Below are 19,558 nucleotides of genomic sequence, written 5' to 3' on the forward strand. Positions count from 1 at the left end.
CCCAGCCTATAATTCCAGAAAGAGGAAATGTATCTAGATGGATGACATATGAAGATGAGCATGGAACAGCGAGGCCCAAAGTATAATAAAATATGACTAGAATCTTAGTTCTTATTGGTGCAGTTATTAAGGGGTGTCCAGTTCTAAGGAACTGGAAAAGTGTTTTAAAGCTGTTCTTATATAGTTACAAAAGCTGTCTTTCTACACACATATTTTTCCACTTTAAGGAAACGAAGAATGTTCATGACCATTACCAAAAAATGAAGTGTCTGATCTCCGTGGATCAGTCCCAGCCAGACAAGGCTCTTAATCTGATCAAAGGTGACTTCATAGCCAATTTCAATGATATTGTTTTGGAATATCAGCGATGGCAGAAGAATAAAATGGTAGGTCATCTCAGTTTTTTGTTTGTGTGTTAATTGATATTGTATAGGTAGCTTGAAAGCCTTTTCCCACTTTGAAGTCAGTACCAGCTACATATTCCTCTATTTAAATGTGTAGTCTACCATATCCCAAAGCCTAATTACTTGGACAAAAAGAAGAAAAAGAAAACACTACTTCCAGCTGTGGTTTAGCCATGGCAGCCAAAAGCCTTTTTTCAAGGGCCTTGCTATTTTTTTTCTTTTTGAAAGAAGCTCAGGTGTTGGTAAACTAGGTGAAGAGTTCCACAATGGGGGCCATCAATGAAAATGCTGCTTTATGCACCCTTGATTTTCAGTCCAGGTTCATGGATGACCTTGGTGATGGAGTGCAGCAGAAGACATGCACCCGATTCTAGAAATCTATAGTACACACACCTATTAAGTAGCAGGAGCTGGAAGTTCAATTCCTTCCATTGAAATGAGTGCAGAAAATGTTGCAGGCAAGGGGAGCTCTGTTTAGAATAGACATCTGGATTGGAGTGATTTGTCTTTTAGATACTGGTACATATATGGTTTACCTCTAACTTTATGGAATCCTAGAATACTTGTGATGCATGAATAAAGCAGATTTCTGGTCTCCTGTTGCTGTATTAAACAGTACAGTATTAAACAAACAAAAGTTTGAATCTACTCATTGTTGTTGTTCAGTCGTTCAGTCGTGTCCAACTCTTCGTGACCCCATGGACCATAGCACACCAGGCCTTCCTGTCCTGCGCTCTCTCCCGGAGCGTGCTCAAGTTCATATTCATTGCATCAGTGATGCTATCTAGCCATCTCATCCTCTGTCGTCCCCTTCTCCTTTTGCCTTCAGTCTTTCCCAGCATCAGGGTCTTTTCCAGAGAGTTTTCTCTTCGCATTAGGTGGCCAAAATATTTGAGCTTCAGCTTCAGGATCTGTCCTTCCAATGAGCACTCAGGGTTGATTTCCTTTAGGATGGACTGATTTGACCTCCTTGCAGTCCAGGGGACTCGTAAGAGTCTTCTCCAGCACCACAGTTCGAAAGCATCAATTCTTCGGCGCTCAGCCTTCCTTATAGTCCAGCTCTCACAGCCATACATTACTACTGGGAAAACCATAGCTTTGATTAGACGGACCTTTGTCGGCAAGGTGATGTCTCTGCTTCTTACTATGCTGTCTAGGTTTGCCATAGCTTTCCTCCCAATGAGCAAGCGTCTTTTAATTTCATGGCTACAGTCACCGTCTGCGGTGATCTTGGAGCCCAAGAAAGTAAAATCTGGCACTGCTTCCATTTCTTCCCCTTCTATATGCCAGGAAGTGATGGGGCCAGATGCCATGATCTTCGTTTTTTTAATGTTGAGCTTCAAACCAGCTTTTGCACTCTCCTCTTTCACCCTCAACAAGAGGCTCTTTAGATCCTCTTCACTTTCTGCCATTAGGGTGGTATCGTCTGCATATCGGAGGTTGTTGATAATTCTCCTGGCAATCTTAATTCCGACCTGTGATTCATCCAACCCGGCGTTTCTCATGATGTACTCTGCATATAAGTTAAATAAGCAGGGTGACAATATGCAGCCTTGTCGTACTCCTTTCCCAATTTTGAACCACTCGGTTGTTCCATGTTTGGTTCTTACTGTTGTTTCTTGACCCTCGTACAGGTTTCTCAGGAGACAGGTAAGGTGGTCTGGTATTCCCATCACTTTAAGAATTTGCCACAGTTTGTTGTGATCCACACAATCAAAGGCTTTAGCGTAGTCAATGAAGCAGAAATAGACATTTTTCTGGAATTCTCTTGCTTTCTCCATGATCCAGCGAACGTTGGCGATTTGATCTCTAGTTCCTCTGCCTCTTCGAAACCCAGCTTGTACTTCCGGTAGTTCTCGGTTCGCATACTGCTGAAGCCTAGCTTGTAGGATTTTGAGCATTACCTTGCTGGCATGTGAAATGAGCGCAATTGTGCGGTAGTTTGAACACTCTTTGGCGTTGCCCTTCTTTGGAATTGGAATGTAAACTGACCTTTTCCAGTCTTGTGGCCACTGTTGAGTGTTCCAAATTTGTTGGCATATTGAATGCAGCACTTTAACAGCATCATCTTTTAGGATTTTAAATAGCTCGGCTGGAATACTGTCATCTCCGCTAGCTTGGTTGTTAGTAATGCTTCCTAAGGCCCACTTGACTTCACTCTCTAGGATGTCCGGCTCAAGTTCAGTGACCGCACTGTCATGGCTATCAGGAACATTAAGATCTTTCCTGTATAGTTCTTCTGTGTATTCTTTCCACCTCTTCTTAATCTCATCTGCTTCTGTTAGGTCCCTGCCTTCTTTGTCCTTTATCATGCCCGTCTTTGCACAAACGTTCCCTTGAGATCTCCGATTTTCTTGAAGAGATCTCTAGTCTTTCCCATTCTGTTGTTTTCCTCGATTTCTTTGCATTGTTCATTTAAGAAGGCCTTCTTGTCTCTCCTTGCTATTCTCTGGAACTCTGCATTCAGTTGGTTATATCTTCCCCTTTCTCCCTTGCTTTTCGCTTCCCTTCTTTCTTCAGCTACTTGTAAAGCCTCATCAGACAGCCACTTGGCTTTCTTGCATTTCTTTTTCTTTGGGATGGATTTCGTTGCTGCCTCCTGAACAATGTTACGGACCTCCATCCATAGTTCCTCAGGCACTCTGTCTATCAGGTCTAATCCCTGAAATCTATTCCTTACCTCCTCGGTATATTCATAAGGGATATGATTTAGGTCATACCTGAATGGTTTAGTGGTTTTCCCTACGTTCTTCAATTTCAGCTGAAATTTTGCAACAAGAAGCTCATGATCTGAGCCACAGTCAGCTCCACATCTTGTTTTTACTGACTGTATAGAGCTTCTCCATCTTCGGCTGCAAAGGACATAATCAATCTGATTTCGATATTGACCATCTGGTGATGCCCATGTGTAGAGTCATCTCTTGTGCTGTTGGAAAAGAGTGTTTGCTATGATCAGCATGTTCTCTTGGCAAAACTCTATTAGCTTTTGTCCTGCTTCATTTTGTACACCAAGGCCATGCCTGCCTGTTATCCCAGTGATTTCTTGACTTCCTACTTTAAGCATTCCAATCCCCTATGATGAAGAGGACATTTTTGTTGGTGTTAGTTCTAGAAGGTGTTGTAGGTCTTCATAGAACCGATCAACCTCAGCTTCTTCGGCCTCAGTGGTTGGGGCATAGACTTGGATTACTGTGATGTTGAATGGTTTGCCTTGGATTCGTACTGAGATCATTCTATCGTTTTTGAGATTGTACCCCAGTACTGCTTTTCCCACCCTTTTGTTGACTATGAGTGCTACTCCATTTCTTCTAAGGGATTCTTGCCCACAGTAGTAGATATGATGGTCACCTGAATTAAATTCGCCCATGCCTGTCCATTTTAGTTCGCTGATTCCCAAGATGTCGATGTTCAATCCTGCCATCTCATGTTTGACCACCTCCAGCTTACCTTGATTAATTGATCTGACATTCCAGGTTCCTAAACAATATTGTTCTTTACAGCATCGGATTTTCTTTTCACCACCAGACACATCCACAGCTGAGTGTCCTTTCGGCTTTGGCCCAGCCGCTTCGCTCTTTCTGGCGCTACTTGGAAATACCCTCTGCTCTTCCCCAGTAGTATATTGGACACCTTCCGACCTGAGGGGCTGATCTTCCGGCGTCATCTCTTTTAGTCTTGTGATACGTTCCATGGGGTTTTCTTGGCAAGAATACTGGAGTGGGTTGCCATTTCCTTCTCCAGTGGACCACATTTTGTCAGAACTCTCCGCCATGACCTGTCCGTCTTGGGTGGCCCTGCACGGCATAGCTTATGGCTTCACTGAGTTAAGCAAGCCCCTTCGCCACAACACGGCAGTGATCCATGAAGGGGATCTATGACTAATCTACTCATAGTATTGCTTAAAGGTGAAGCTGAATTAAGATGAGGGAATGTGTTGGCTTTCTTTGGTAAATTCATCTTAAATTTTGATGTCACTGTCAAGCTCCAGGTTCAAATATTGATGAGCAGTGTAATGCAGCATGTTTTCAACTGGTGCGGAATGTATGTGGCAGAGGAAAACCTGCACTAGATCTTGCTGTATGGGGGCAAAAAAGGAAGGCCCAGAGAGATGCACTTGGGCATACAGATGGTATTGCTCGATGATGCTGTGTGTGGGGTGGGGGAAGAGCCAATTTCCCATGCAGATGGGATAGCCAATTCACCGGCCATGTGTCCATAGCCATGTGTCCTGTGCAATGGTACCCTGACATCCATATCATGACTTGAGTGTACTACTTGCACACAGTCTCCCAGAACATGAGTAAGGCCTTTGTGTTTCACAGTGAAATGTTTGTGCCCTTCCAGGAGCCATCCTTGGCTACTATGGGTGAAGAAGTGACGAATGAAAAGGAAGCTTCTTCGCAGGAGTCGGAAGTAAGGAAATACTTATTGTGATGCCTGAAATCAAGGGGCAGCTGATTTATATGCAGGAACCACGTTGGTGTCTAGTGCAGTACAGCGTAGTGTAAAAGTCCTTCATCCTCCACCCTGGTTTAGCTCTGTAGTATACAACCAGAAGTGTAGAAAGGAACCTGGGGAAAAACTGGCTCCTCCTCCCATGGTTTCCCTCAGGACAGTTGCTAGAAGTCAGTTGTGTGAACTACACAGCTGTCCTTGGGTCTGCCTCTGTCGCCTGTGTATGCCAAAGCACCCTTCAGCTCTGGACTTCTGGCAGAAGTACCGAAATGGGACTACCTGTCCCCAATACAAGAACTGTCTGGGCAAGGCGGTAAGACAGAGCAATTCAGTTTGCAGAGAAGATTGATTGACATCTAGCAGTTTTACTTGAAATGAAAGAGCTCAACTTCGTTTTATCAATTGATATGGATAGATTTTTGCAACATTTTTTACATGTGAAACAATCTTGGGAATTAAACAAAATAGCACTCGAGGAGGAAAAAACACAGGTAATACTAGAGGTCTTTTCTTTTCCAGGGGTCTGGAAGAGCCAGAGCATTAGCTGACATCAAATCCAGGTCGTACTCTGCAGTTGCTCTGGTAGGTGTGCAAAGACTGCTGTAGCAATTATGGACTCTAGACTGAAATGCATGGCTGCCACCTTACTACATTCTCTTCCATTTTATACGTGAAGATTTATACCTTTTACGATACTTGATTATTCTGATTTATTTCCTTCTATGTATGTTATGTAATAGGGACTGGCCAACGTGATCATATCATGCCACTACTTTTCCAGCTGCACTGGCCACTAGTCCATGTCTGGGCCTGATTGAGAGTGCTAGTATTAACATTCAGATCCCTAAACTGCTTGGGGCTAGGTTATCTGAAGGATAGTAGCCTCCCATATGTACCTGCCTGGACCTTAAGATCATCTTCAGGGGTCCTGTCTGGGAACCCGTGCAAAAGGAAGTGAGGCAGGTGGCTACCAGGAAGAGGGCCTCTTTTGCTGTAGCACCTCAGCTGTGGAATGAGCTTCCTAGAGAGGTTTGCCTGGCGCCTATGTTGTACTCCTTCAGGCGCCAGGTGAAGGCCTTTTTATTTTCCCACCATTTTAGTGTCTTTTAAGTTTGCTCTTTTGAATCTGTCACTGTATTTTAAATCTCTTCATTGCTGCTAGGTTTTATTATGGTTGTATTTTTATATCATAGTTTTAAGCTTTTATACTTTATACTGTTTTTATGCTGTACTTTGAGGTTTTAATTTTTGTGAACCGCCCAGAGACCTTTGGCTATTGGGTGGTATAGAAATGTAATAAATAAATAAATAAATACTCAGTTCTTATTTGCATCCCACGTAAAAAAGATATGTTACTGAATTAAATGTAATGAAAAAGTCCTACGTTCTGAGCTTGCACTTTTCCACAGGCAGAAGTTAATCCTAATAAGAACCTATTGTAGCTAATTGGAGTCCCAACAGATCTGCATAAGTCTGTAATATTGTCTTGTCATATAAAACAACCTGAAACTATTTTTTTTAAATAATCTAGGTGAGTAAGTACATTGGATGATCATTTTCAGGGTAGCAAATTATAGCACTGGCAGATAAGGATTTAAAATCCAACAGGGAAAATCTAGCTTCTATAACTCTGTGATGGGGAGGGCAAAGTAGACAAGATGTGGAATATCTGTGATTGGATCTCTATCTTTTTCAAAGCTTTGAAAGAGCCATGGGGAGGAGAGCTAATTAGATTGGTACTGTGGTAGGAAATTAACCCTTTCCTCTATACCATTTTCCTAGTTAGACTTACATCCCCCTTCCCCCCGGAAGCAGTACCATGATTCAAGATTTCATGACCAAGTGAAATCACTATTTAATACCTAGTGGTTAATGGAACCTGGACTTTTTTTTTGGTGCATTTAAAATCATTACCTGCCTGTGCTATACGATTTAATTCCTGACTTGATTTGGCTACATAGGTGGTCATTCTGTTAGTGAAGATGGCATATGATAACATTACAGGTGGCAGGATTTAATTGTGGCTAAGATCCACAGTTAGTTAATTTGATCCACTAGTTAATTTTGATTACTTTTTCAGAATAATGTTAACATGTGTGCCTTCTGCTCAAATTGTGTTTTCCTTGTTGCTTAATTTTGTCTGTATTAAAAACCTTTTTAGGCTTCCAAGTCAAGACGTCATCGCCAAGTTAAGCTAGAGTCTTCTGAATCTGTGTCAGATCATGGGAAAACCATATCGCCTAGAGCTAAAAGAGCCAAAAGATTACAGCCGCTGAGGAAGACTGAGACACTGCGAAACAGAGGTTGCTAGCACAATGAGGGGTGTGGTGGGGGAATTCCTTGCTAGCTCTTGACTTGTGTTCAGTGTAATTTGTGCACTTGTTATGCAGGCCTCACCGAGCAATTGATAGGGGAGGTACAAAATCCTCCCACCAAGATCCATCCTTCCTTTAAACCAGTGTTGTTCAAGTCGGGGGATGGGCCAAGCCATCTTATGACTTGCTGCCATAGGAGAGGGGATGTGAGTCTGCCGGATGTGTGGCTGCTGCTGCCCTCCCGGTTCACCATGCTTCTGTTGACCTTGTGGACTGTGCTTGGTGACTGGGACTTGGTACTGGCAGCCGTGTTGAGCACCAGCAGAGAGGTATGGGAGTAAGGGCAGCAGTGAAGGGTCAAGTCTCAGCAGGACTGACAGTGGGGCCTTAAATGCAAGTTCCATGCACATCTTTGGGTCAGGAGGCAAATTGAGGCCCTTCCTGCACATCTGTGTTCCTTCCATCTTTGATACCAATTTATTTCTGAACATGAAGACTTAAATCCATTGGAAGAGCTCCTTCCTGCAGCCTTCCCTAACCAGCTGACCTCCAGATGTTGTGGACTACAACTCCCAGCCTCCTGGGCCATTGAACATGCTGGCTAGGGCTGATGGGGGTTGAGGTCCAAAATATCTGGAGGGCACCAGATTGGGGAAGGCTGCCCTACTGGCTCCGTTCCTGGTCTGTATTAACGAAAGAAGCAGGTTGTATATTGCCTTTGGGAAAGGCTGGGCCTATGATGAACCACCAGGGAAGAAAGTTTTCTAATTGTGAATAATCCCTGAGACTGTGCCTTTTCTGTGCACAGTTGTTGTCAGATAGTGCTCAGCTGATGTGAAGCATTTGTTGCAATTGACTATGGAGTCAGGTGAACAGAGCTAAAGGTATTTTAGCCATAAGTTCTTTCCATCTCATTAATGCTTCATTACATTTCACTTGTGTTACCTATACATTCTTTCCTAGTTTCTTGTCAGAAAACCGCTCTGCCCACTGTGCTGTAAGATCATCTCTTTAAGTTTACATTCTTGGTTGCTGCTGTAAATGCTTTGTTAAGAGTTAACTATGGGCCTTATCGATCATTAAAGTATTTGCAAAAAATATTAGGAAAAGATAGGATGCTAAAGCACAAGGCATGAGCCGGAACAGGAAGTGTTCTGAAATTACACAAAGTTTCTAAGTGCTATGAAATATCCTGAGATATTTATTTATTTATTTATTTATTACATTTCTATACCGCCCCATAGCCGAAGCTCTCTGGGCAGTTTATAAAAGTTAAAACATTAAAATACAGTATACAGAGTTTAAAAACCATTTACATAAAAGCATATGGGCAATATATACAAACAACATATAGCTAAAAGCAACTTTGAACTAAAAACAATAAAAAAAATCCAACAATAAAACACAGCTTAAAACAACACTGCTTAAAAATAGTATACAAAAGTCAGCAAAAGGAATAAGAGTTCTAAAAAGGGAAGGCCTGCCGGATTAATAGTCTTTAATACCTGCTTAAAAGCCTTCAACAAAGTTAGCAGGCACATTTCAACTGGCAGGTCATTCCACAACTGAGGGGTGGCAAAGGACAAGGTCCTCTTGCGTGTGGCGGCCAGTCTCACATTAGGCAGCTGCAGCAGAGAGCCCTCAGAGGACCTTAGGTGGCGGACTGGGATGAAGGGGAGAAGGAGCTCCCTACGGTACCTTGGACCTAGATCATGTAAGGCTTTAAAGGTAAGAACCAGCACTTTATATTTTGCTTGGAAACAAATTGGCAGGCAGTGTAAAAGATTTTAAAACTGGTGTAATATGGTCTCCACGGGATGTCCCAGAGACCAACCTGGCAGCCATATTTTGTACTAGTTGAAGTTTCTGAACTAAATATACAGGCAGCACTGAGCATAGCGCATTACAGAAATCCAGCCTTGAGGTTACCAGCGCGTGCACCACTGTTACCAGGTCCACATGTTCTAGAATGGGCATAGCTGGCATATCAGCTGAAGCTGGTAACAGGCACTTCTCACTGTTGCTTCCATCTGGGATGCCACCCCCAAGCTACGAACTTGCTCCTTCAGGGAGCAAGATGCATTTGGTCCAAGATACATTGCAGCAGAAACTCAAGTTCTCAGTTTAGTGGCTCTCTTCCCATTTAACAGAACCAGGACTGTCTAACCAACTGCTGATTATGCAAACTACAACAGTGTATAACAGGAGGGTATCATGCAAAATTTACTGCCAAAGACATAATCTAACTCAGGTATACAGCTGAAATGGAAACAATTTCTCTTTAATTTTGTTACCGTCTTTGCAGGGGTGTTGGAAGCGATAAAGGAGCAAGGTGTTGAGACCCTGAGTATGCCTGTGATTGCAGAGGATGATGCTGAAGGAGAAGATGACCATTCTAGCGATGAAGGTAGTGACTTTGCACATTAGACATATGTTACGGGAGAGGAAGTGCAAAGTCACTCCTCTTACACTTTTGGCTTCTCTACAAGGAGATGGGTGAGCTGTCCCACATCTGTATCACAAACACCTCCCCATGTGGAAGTTCTCCCCTCAAGCATTACACCAGAAGAGAATGCTCTGCTGCTGAACAATGGGTTTTCCTCCTCCGTTATTCAACACCCATCTCCACTTTCAGATTGTAGTCTTCTAACAGAGGCTGCTACTCTTGATGGCGATATTATGGGACCTTCTCAAGCTGGGGAGAGGTAACGAGTGGGGTACCGCAGGGCTCAGTCCTGGGCCCAGTGCTCTTCAACATTTTTATTAATGACTTGGAGGAGGAGGTGCAGGGAATGCTGATCAGATTTGCAGATGACACAAAATTGGGAGGGATAGCTAATACTTTGGAAGACAGAAACAAAATTCAAAGTGATCTGGATAGACTGGAGTGCTGGGCAGAAAACAACAGAATGGCATTTAATAGGGACAAATGCCAAGTTCTGCACCTAGGAAAAAGAAACCAAATGCACAGTTACAAGATGGGGGATACGTGGCTCAACCACACTACGAGCGAGAAGGATCTTGGCATTGTCGTTGATCACAAGCTGAATATGAGCCAACAATGTGATGTGGCTGCAAAAAAGGCAAATGCTATTTTGGGCTGCATTAATAGAAGCATCGCTTCCAATTCCCGGGAAGTACTAGTTCCCCTCTACTCAGCACTGGTTAGGCCTCATCTGGAGTACTGTGTCCAGTTCTGGGCACCACACTTTAAGAAGGATGCAGACAAGCTGGAGAGGGTTCAAAGGAGGGCAACAAAGATGATCAGGGGACTGGAAACAAAGCCCTATGAAGAGAGACTGAAAGAACTGGGCATGTTTAGCCTTGAGAAGAGAAGACTGAGGGGAGTTATGATAGCACTCTTCAAGTACTTGAAAGGTTGTCACAGAGAAGAAGGCCAGGATCTCTTCTTGATCATCCCAGAGTGCAGGACACGGAATAATGGGCTCAAGTTACAGGAAGCCAGATTCCGGCTGAACATCAGGAAAAACTTCCTGAGTGTCAGAGCAATACGGCAATGGAACCAATTACCTGGGGAGGTGGTGGGCTCTCCCACACTGGAGGCCTTTAAGACGAGGCTGGACAGCCATTTGTCAGGGATGCTCTGACTTGGATTCCTGCATTGAGCAGGGGGTTGGACTCGATGGCCTTGTAGGCCCCTTCCAACCCTACTATTCTATGATTCTATGATTCTATGTTATCTCCAGGATCTCTGTGTGCGACTTAGCGAGGAACAATAGTAGGGGATGGCTTTTGTCCTCATGTCCTGCTTGTGGACTTTCAGAGGCATCTGATGGGCTTCTCTGGGAAACAGGATGCTGGACTGGATAGGTTTTTGGTCTGATCTAGCAGGCTCTTATGTTGATTCATGGCTTGTGCAAAAAATGCAGTCCTGAGTTCTCCATGCCCTAGTTCTGCTTTTGCCACTACACATTGGCGTGGGGGAGGGGGGGATCAAGAGACTGTCCTTCATTTGTATACAAAGTGCTGTGCAGTAATGATCACATTCATTCTTGTAATAGTTTTTTGGGGAAGGTTGTTAATATCTCACTGTGTAGTTATGGGAACTAGGGCTGGAGAATACTGTTGACTGGTCCAAGGCCAAGAATGGTCATGGTGTATGTCGTTCTTGCACCCCCCCCCCCCCATGTGATGTATCTGCTATTAGGCTTGTTAATTTATATGAAGAATGTTTGAGAACTGGCCTTTATGAATGTATTAACTGAAACTAATAACCAGTTGGTCAGTATCGTCTTAAGAACTTTAAAAAGAAGTATATTTTGTTCAAGCTCTGCTTTCTTCTCTTTCTTGCTGTGTATTTTCAGATTTCATACCCACTAAGAGGAAAAGGACACGTTGAAGAGTTTATCCAAATGGAAAATGCCATGTATAATTGGTTTTGTGTAGAAGAAATGTGTCTCTAGCCAATGGATAAGGAAGCCCAGGTGGCTCAAAGCCTACTCATGAGGCACAAAGGCAAAAGGACTGCCATGGAAATCTTAGATTGAGGAAAGTATATTGTATGTATGATGCACCATACGTTTATGTGCTGCAGAAGAGATTTCATCCTCCTGTGTCTTTATAAATGCTGAGAAACTTATTTAATGTTTGCTATATGTAAAATTGTAATGGATAACTTGTTCACATTTAAAATAGATTTTTGAAAAAAAACACATTATTTTTACCATGTTAATTAAATGGAAGGGTAAATATACCCTTTATTCAGTACTTGTCCTGAGGCATAGCAATTTCTAAAATCAGTGATTATGTAAGATACGTTCATTAAATTATTGTACTTTTTGCAACTTCGTTCATGCCTATGTCATCCGTGCTTGCGTAGCTGTGGTTGTGCATATGGAACTGAAGGCTAGTATTGTTGGTAGCAGTCTGTTTTATTAAGCAAAACCTCTGATCAAAATGGTGAGGTTCTAATGAGGCAGGTGTTCTAGATATTTGCCTGCACTGTTGAATATTGTGGGTTTGTATCTTTGCTTGTTCTTGCACAAAGCTGTGTGGAGTGATCTATTACAAACACCAAATAGCAGCCTGGTTTGGACATGATACTAAACCAGAGTGCGCCCCAGAGGAGATAGGAAACATCTTCTCCCAGGTTTAAACTAACTGAAGTTTGTCATCACTGATGGCTGGTGCTCATTCAGGCTGGTGGAGTAGGTGAGACAAACCATCCCCCAGAGTTACCCCCCACCCAAACCAGGCTGCAGTGCAAACACAAGCCCCTCCTGCCAAATTACCCCCTCCAACCCCCCCCCACACACACCAAGGCTGCAATGCAAACACAAGCCCCCTGAAAAAGCACATAGAAGAAAACTGGGAACAATATACACACAACCCCACTGCCTCCAAAGTATCAAAAAAATAAACCTAGACTGCAATGCAAGCAGTCCCCCTTGCCCCCCAGCTGCAGTGACCCCCCTGCATTTTAACAAATCCAGGCTGCAAAATGTAAACACAACATAACCCAAAAGCTACAAAGGGGGAAAAAAGTCTCTCTGCAAACATGCCTAGCTCCCCTGCCTCCCCTCGGCTGGCTGGCTCTGTGCTAAGCTGGCTCAGCCATTGAACGCCCAGGCAGTGAAGTTCAAGCAGCACAGCAGCAGTGAAACAGGATTGGCAGAGGGCATTGTTAAACACCACCCCACCAAGGTACAAAATTTGCAAAAGACTGTCCTGATAGTTAACCAACCCCGTGAAAGGGGCATATTGCAGAACGTTGCCTTCTGATGCCCTTCCTGAGAGAATTTTTACGCTGAAAATGAGAGGTTTTGAGGTGAGCCTCCTAAAGGAAGGTTGATGTATATGGAGCACTGCCAGCTGCCCTCTCATTTTGGTCACCTGGCCAAACCTGGGGCAGGTAAGTTAGTGCTTCTGTAGGGTGAGGGAAGGGGGAGAGAGTATAGAATGGAGCATAGCCGCTGGGGGACACCGGCCTCTGGGAAGTCACTGCCCTACCTGCACCTAGCATGAAACCTCCCCTTGCCATTATATCTGTCCCAAACTATGGTTTGTTGAAACAAACTGTGACTTGTGTCCTGGCTTGTTTCAGTAAGGAAAGGAAAGGTTCCTCCTGTGCAAGCACTGAGTCATTGCTGACTCCTAGAGGGACGCCGCTTTCGCTGGCGTTTTCATGGCAGACTGTAGCGGGGTGGTTTGCCATTGCCTTCCCCAGTCGTGACTACCTTTCCCCCAGCAAGCTGGGTACTCATTTTACCGACCTCGGAAGGATGGAAGGCTGAGTCGACCTGAGCCGGCTACCCAAGACCCAGATTCTGCTGGGATCGAACTCAGGTCGTGGGGAGAGTTTCAGTTGCAATACTGCTGCCTACCACTGCGCCACACGAGGCCAGTTTGTTTCAGTAAACCATAGTTTAAATGAACCACAGTTTGTGCCTGTCAGATTTATCAACATACATCACTATTAGCTTACTCCCAGAAGTGGATGCTTTCCATCCCTTGCCTTATGTTCTCCAAGAGGAGAGGGGAGCCTGTGAGCAAGAGCATAATACTAATCTTGTTTAAAGTTGCATCTGAAGTGGCCCAGTTGATGGGTACGGTGGTAACCATTCACACACACTAGTTCTAGAACTGATGGACATTGGTCAGGCTATGTGGCTTGCTTTGGATTGCCTTCTCAGAAACACAGGTATTTGTCATAAACTTAGCAGGTACAGAGGTAAGGAGTTTGTTCCATTAAGACATTTTTCCCCCTGGTCTGGCAACTTTTTCTGGAAGAGCGGTGTGTTTAAGCCTGCAGCAGGCTTATGCTGGATCTTGTGCTATTTTTCTAAGTAGCAGTATCTTGACTCTTATGAGTGTGTTGTACAGTGAAACCCTTTTGATACCGGTCTCTGAAATAAGGGGGAGATGTAACGCTAGGAAAAGCCTAGGCAGATCAGGCTGCAGCTGAGGGAGTGAAGGGAAACGGACATCACTGGCTCTGCTGAGAAGCCACCTTCATCTGGCTCCTTCCCTTGCTCAGCTGTCACCACACAGCAGCCATTACATCACCCACCAAAGAATATCAGATGGCCGCCAAGGGATTGCAATGGCAGCTGGAGGGTAAAGATGGTTTATTTTGCCTGCGTCCCAGAATGTCCGGATTGCTGCCATTGTGGGGGATAGCAAACCACCAGCTGGCCACCGAGAAAACCCCCACAAGGAGCTGAGAGCTTCTGGTAATTGATTCTGGACTTGGTGTAGGCAGCCAGACCAACTGTCAGCCGCTAGGAATCTCAGCAGAAACCAGGGGGAGGATTGTTACTTGCTGCTCGAAGATCAGATTATATCAGCTAACCAATGTGAAAACCGCTGGGATGTCTGTAATTGTATTTGCATGTCTTCTAATCTTATAAAGAGCCAGTGTGGTGTAGTGGTGAAAGTGTTGGACTGGGCCTCAGGAAGCTCACTGGGTGACTTTGGGCCAGTCACCGACTCAGCCTAACCCACCTCACAGGGCTGTGCGGATAAAATGGGAGGAGGATCATGTAGGCTGACTCGGGCTCCTTGGAGGAAAGGGGGGATACTGATGCAACGGATTAATGAATAAGCCACCTTGGGTGCTTCCAGACCGCAGGCTCCTAGCGCTACTGAACAAAAGGCGGCCTTTTCTCCTTACGGTAAGAGGAAAGACCGAAGATGTGGGAAAACACCTGGGGGTGGTGGTGGTGGTTACGAGTAGACGGCTTACGGTGCTTCCTTCGGGGCCCTATAATAACGCTAGCAGTCCGAAGGCGTTGTGCAGCAATTCCGCTCTCTTCCCCTCAACGGATGAGGCAGAAGAAGCGATGGGAAAACACGGGAGGTGGACGGGCGGAAGCCGACAAGGACGCCGTTGGCCCCCCTGTGCAACGCCCGCGGCTGAGGCAGGGCCACGGCACGGCCGAAGCGTCGTCTGGGCGCGCCCCTTGGCAGGCCTGGTGCCCCGGCCGGCGGGTTAACACCCCCTCGAAGTAAAGCCACGAAGCCGGTGCCGGGGGCCGCAGCGGCGAAGGCCCGAGCCCCCGGCAGGCCGGCGGGGGCGCACGCGGCCCGGGGGCGCCTCTGGCACGCGGGCCTTCGCCGGGCGGCCCCTCTCCGGCGCGCGGCGCGCCCTGGCGAGCGCCGGGGCGCGCGCGCCGAGCCGTCCGCAGCTTCGCTCTCCTCCTCCTCCTCCCCCCGAGGCGCCGCGCGGCGGAGGAGGAACGGGCTGGAGGAGGCAGCGGCTGCGAGCGCGGGAGGCTGCGGGAGGAGGGCCGGCTGGTGCCGCCGCCGCCGCTGCCGGCGGACCCCGCGCGGAGCAGCCCGGCCGGCCGCCCCTCGGGCAGGAGCAGGGATGGCCTCGGACAGTAAGTGGGCGCCCCGCGGGCTCGCGCAGCCTCGCCGAGCCCGGCGCGCTGCGGGTGGGTCGGCTGCCCCTGGGCGTCCGCGCCCCTTCCCTCTCCCGGCTGCCCCTGGGCGTCCGCGCCCCTTCCCTCTCTGCGCCGCAGTGTCCTTCGAGGCCCGCCCGCCGGCCCGCGCCCCTGCCCCTGCCCCTGCCCGCCTTCCATCCCCGCTCTGCACGGAGCGCAGCCGGCCGCCGCCGCCGCATCGGGAGCCTCCCTCCGCGCCCAGGCTGGTAGTCGGGCCAGAGGCGCTAGCCCGCCCGCATCCTCGTTCCCTGGAGTTAGGGTGGCCCCTTGTGCGTCGCCCCAGAAACGGGGGCCAGAGAGGACGCCGCTCCCCGTCGCATTTGCATGTGCTACTTTATATGCCTAGAGGGAAGTTCAGGCAGACCGGCTCTGGTTTCAGTAAAGTGCGGGAAGGCTGTGGCCAGGGGCTGAATTAGCGATGTCTCAGAGCCGGGCCATTTTGGCCCTTAGCTTTGTCTTACTCTTATTTTAAGCACACAGGTACGGGAAAAGGATAACCAGGGGTGGGCAACGTCTTACTGTGGCCAGGGGCCCGGGGGTCTTGCTCGGGCTGCCGCCTGGGCACTGCTGCTGGGCAACTTCAGGGCCCAGCCCTGCCTCGGGTGGGTTCTTTGTCTCTAAACCTGATTTGGCCTGGGCAGCCCTTTGAATGGAGGAGGCCTCCGAAACGGCGGATTGTCCTCTGTAAAAGAGGACACGCAGCCCCCCCTAAAAGCAGAGCTCTGTGTACAACTGTGCCGTTTGCTGGTGAGCTACCAAAGACAGTAGAGGCCACTCCGATCTGCGCCGGGTCTCAATCAGAACCAGGCGGGTGTTCTGCTCCGCACCTTGGAGAGCTCCTTTAGAGTTCTGACTGGTTGTGACTGGAACCCGGAGGGGATTCACTGCCCCACTGACATCGGAGCCACCAGCCTCCCCCACCAAAGCTACAGGTTAGGACATGCCTCTGGGGAGGGAAGAGTTCGGGGTACTGGGGTGACTCCACCTGCCCAGGCTGGCAATTGACTCGCCTCACCAGGCAGGGCTATAAAGGATTCTTGTTCCTTTGCATCCACAGGATTGCAGCGAGCCATGACCACGTGGCCTGTGTGCTGGCCTGCTCAGTTTGCTGGCCAGGTGCTGTTGATGGGCAACTTCAAGGCCCTTGGGATGCTTCTTTGTCTTTAAACCACAATTGGACTGGGCAGTTCTTCAAATAATGAAGGTCTTCGAAACAGAGCACGGTCCTCTGGCAGCCCTTCAAATAGAGGATTGTTCTCTGTAAAAGAGGACACTTGGCCACCCTACCTGGAGCGCTGTGGGTCTCTGTCAGTCTTCCCCAACCTGGTGCTCTCCAGATGTTTTGAATGACAACTGTCATAATCTCTGACAATTGGCTATGCTGACTGGGACTGAGCACAGGAGTTGGAGTCCAAAACATCTGGAGGGTACCAGCTTGCGGAAGGGTGGCCTTCAGCATAAGATGTATCTGGACAGAGATAGCCTAGCCACAGTTATCCATGCTCTGATAACCTCTCGTCTGGATTACTGCAATGTGTTATACGTGGGGCTGCCTTTGAAAACGGCCCAGAACCCTCAGCTAGTCCAAACAGGGACTGGCCAATGAAATCACATCATGGCAGAACTTTTCGAGCTGCGCTGGCTGCCAGTCCATTTCCGGGCCTGATTCAAAGTGTTGGTATTAACATTCAAAGCCCTAAATGGCTTGGGGCCAGGTTATCTGAAGGATCGCCTCCTTCCATATGTGCCTGCCTAACCCTAAGATCATCCTCAGGTGTCCTTCTCCTGGAGCCCCCACCAACGGAAGTGAGAATTTGGCCCCCTGGCTGTGGAATATGCTCCCTAGAGAGGTTCACCTGGCGTCTATGTTCTCCATCTGGCGCCCGGTGAAGACCTTTTTAACCTCCCAGTATTTTAGCATTTTAGCTTCTTAATCTTTTAGCTCTGGTGTTTTAAATCTGTATTTTAAAATTTCTGCATTGCTGCTAGGTTTTATTCTGGTTGTACTGTTATGTTGTGGTTTTAAGATTTTATATTTTATATTGTTTTATGCTGCGCTTTGTGTTTTTAATTTTTGTGAACTGCCCAGAGAGCTTCGGCTATTGGGTGGTACAGAAATGTAATAAATAAATAAGATGTGCTGCAGAGTTCTTTCAGGGGCTGTGGAGGAAGGCTTCACTCCATGGAGCTGGGCAGAGTCCGGGGAGGTTTTGTTTTATCTAATCCTTCGTTCATCATCATCATTGTGTTTATATAGCATTTTGGAACATTCCAACACTTTCTGTACATTATCTCAGTAATCTGGAATAACTGCCCATGTTGGTTGGTTTAGATCAGTCTTCCCTAGCGTGATGTCCTCCAGTTGTTTGGCATGATAACTCCCATCAGTCCCAGCCAGTGTGGCCAATAATCAGGGTTGATGGGAGTTATAGTCCAAAAGATCTGGAAGGTATTAGGTTGGACAGGGCTGGGTCACACAGAATCTGTACACTTCCTTCACTGATATGACACGGATTGAAGTGTGGAATGTGTGCATGCATATTTGTGTGTACATATGCTGGTATAGGTCAATTTGAGGGTGCTGTAGTGTCACCTTGGAGTATGAACCCCAAGACACCTTTGCTGCTGTTTATTTATTACATTTATTTTCTGGTTTTCTTCTGCCATAGAAGTCAAGAGAGGATGTCTGTGGCGCTCCCAGGCAGTGGATAGGGAGACATTTTTCTCCCTCTCTCATAATACTAGAACCCAGTGGGGTCATCACATGAAGCTGATTGGTGGGAGATTCAGGACAGATAAGAGGAAGTCCTTCTTCACACAGTGCATAGTTAAACTGTGGAATTTCCTACCACAAGACGTAGTCATGGCCACCAATTTGGGTGGCTTTAAAAGGGGGTTAGAGAAATTCCTGGAGAAGACGGGTATCAGTGGCTACTAGTCCTGATGGCTCTGTGCTCCCTCCAGTATCAGAGGCAGTATGCCTATGTACACCAGTTGCTGGGGAACATGGGTGGGAGGGTGCTGTCACACTCATGTCCTGCCTGTGGGTTTCCCATGGGCAGCTGGTTGGCCACTGTGTGAACAGGATGCTGGACTAGATGGACCCTGGGTCTGATCCAGCAGGGCTCTTCTTATGTTCTTGCACCCAGGCACTGACCAGACCCAGATCTGAGATAAGCTTCAGCAAAGTGGCTACATCGTATTGTTGTTAATTGATTTCTACTCTGGCTTTCTACGTAATATTCAAGGTGGATTTACTGCAGTAAAAGTAATACAATAACATCACGATAATGTTTAAATATGAAAAATTCCAACCAAATTTTGAAAGACTAAAATGGATTAAAGCAGCATCAGCAGCAGGCATCAAACCCTAGCTAACAGCAGTGCTGTAGAGAAGCCCCTTGGTGTAGAGTTGCCTTGGCCGCTTGTCTAAAACTGAGCAGCGATGGGGCTGGGCATATGTCTCTTGGGAAGCTATTCCTGGTGTTGGGCATCACAACTGCAAAGCCCCCTTCCCACTCACCTGCTGTACATCCAGTGGACCCGAAGGTGGGCCAATGAAGTGAAACTGAGCTTCAATCAGTAGCGGAGGGGGAGTAGCGATTCATGCGATAGTCTGGCCCAGACTCGTAGAAGTTTAAAAGAAAAAAACAGTGTCCTCAGTTGATCCCAGCAGCAAATTGGTAACCTGTGAGTCAGTGGAAGTTCCTGGACTGTCTTCGAAGGCAGCCTCAGGTGGAACACATTACAGTAATCTAACCTGAATGTGACAGAAATATGAATGACTAAAGCCAGGTCTGGTTTCTCCAGGAAAGTATTCACTTGGTATATAAGGTGGAGTTGGTAAAGGCTCTCCTGGCCACCATTGCCACAGAGTGGGCCAGATCCTGGAGTACTCCCAACCAATGTATCTATACTTTGGGGCAGTGCAACCCCATCCAGAGCAGGCTGTTTACCTACTCCTAGGTTGCCACAATTC

The 19,558-nt window shown here is 46.8% G+C and overlaps 2 protein-coding genes across 3 annotated transcripts in view; both read left to right on the forward strand.

The window, feature by feature from the left end:
* SNAPC1 (small nuclear RNA activating complex polypeptide 1) overlaps positions 1-11,984 on the forward strand; it is a 31,734-nt gene extending 19,750 nt beyond the window's left edge. Inside the window, exons 5-10 of the mRNA XM_084836663.1 lie at positions 228-386; positions 4,749-4,817; positions 5,379-5,441; positions 7,021-7,162; positions 9,480-9,581; positions 11,500-11,984. Coding sequence (XP_084692789.1) covers positions 228-386; positions 4,749-4,817; positions 5,379-5,441; positions 7,021-7,162; positions 9,480-9,581; positions 11,500-11,534 — 570 coding nt within the window. The 3' untranslated portion in view covers positions 11,535-11,984. The remainder of the gene's footprint in view (positions 1-227; positions 387-4,748; positions 4,818-5,378; positions 5,442-7,020; positions 7,163-9,479; positions 9,582-11,499) is intronic.
* A 3,083-nt stretch (positions 11,985-15,067) lies between these two features.
* The window catches only part of SYT16 (synaptotagmin 16), a 122,628-nt gene continuing 118,137 nt past the window's right edge, over positions 15,068-19,558 (forward strand). Inside the window, exon 1 of one of the 2 annotated variants that reach the window (XM_084836649.1) lies at positions 15,068-15,516. In XM_084836649.1, the coding sequence (XP_084692775.1) occupies positions 15,504-15,516 (13 nt within the window). In that variant the 5' untranslated portion in view covers positions 15,068-15,503. The remainder of the gene's footprint in view (positions 15,517-19,558) is intronic. The other variant, XM_084836640.1, reaches the window with a different exon arrangement.

This window comes from Heloderma suspectum, chromosome 1, assembly GCF_057233095.1.
Source record: "Heloderma suspectum isolate Gila_16-S chromosome 1, 16-S_ref, whole genome shotgun sequence".
Classification (NCBI taxonomy): Eukaryota; Metazoa; Chordata; class Lepidosauria; order Squamata; family Helodermatidae; genus Heloderma; species Heloderma suspectum.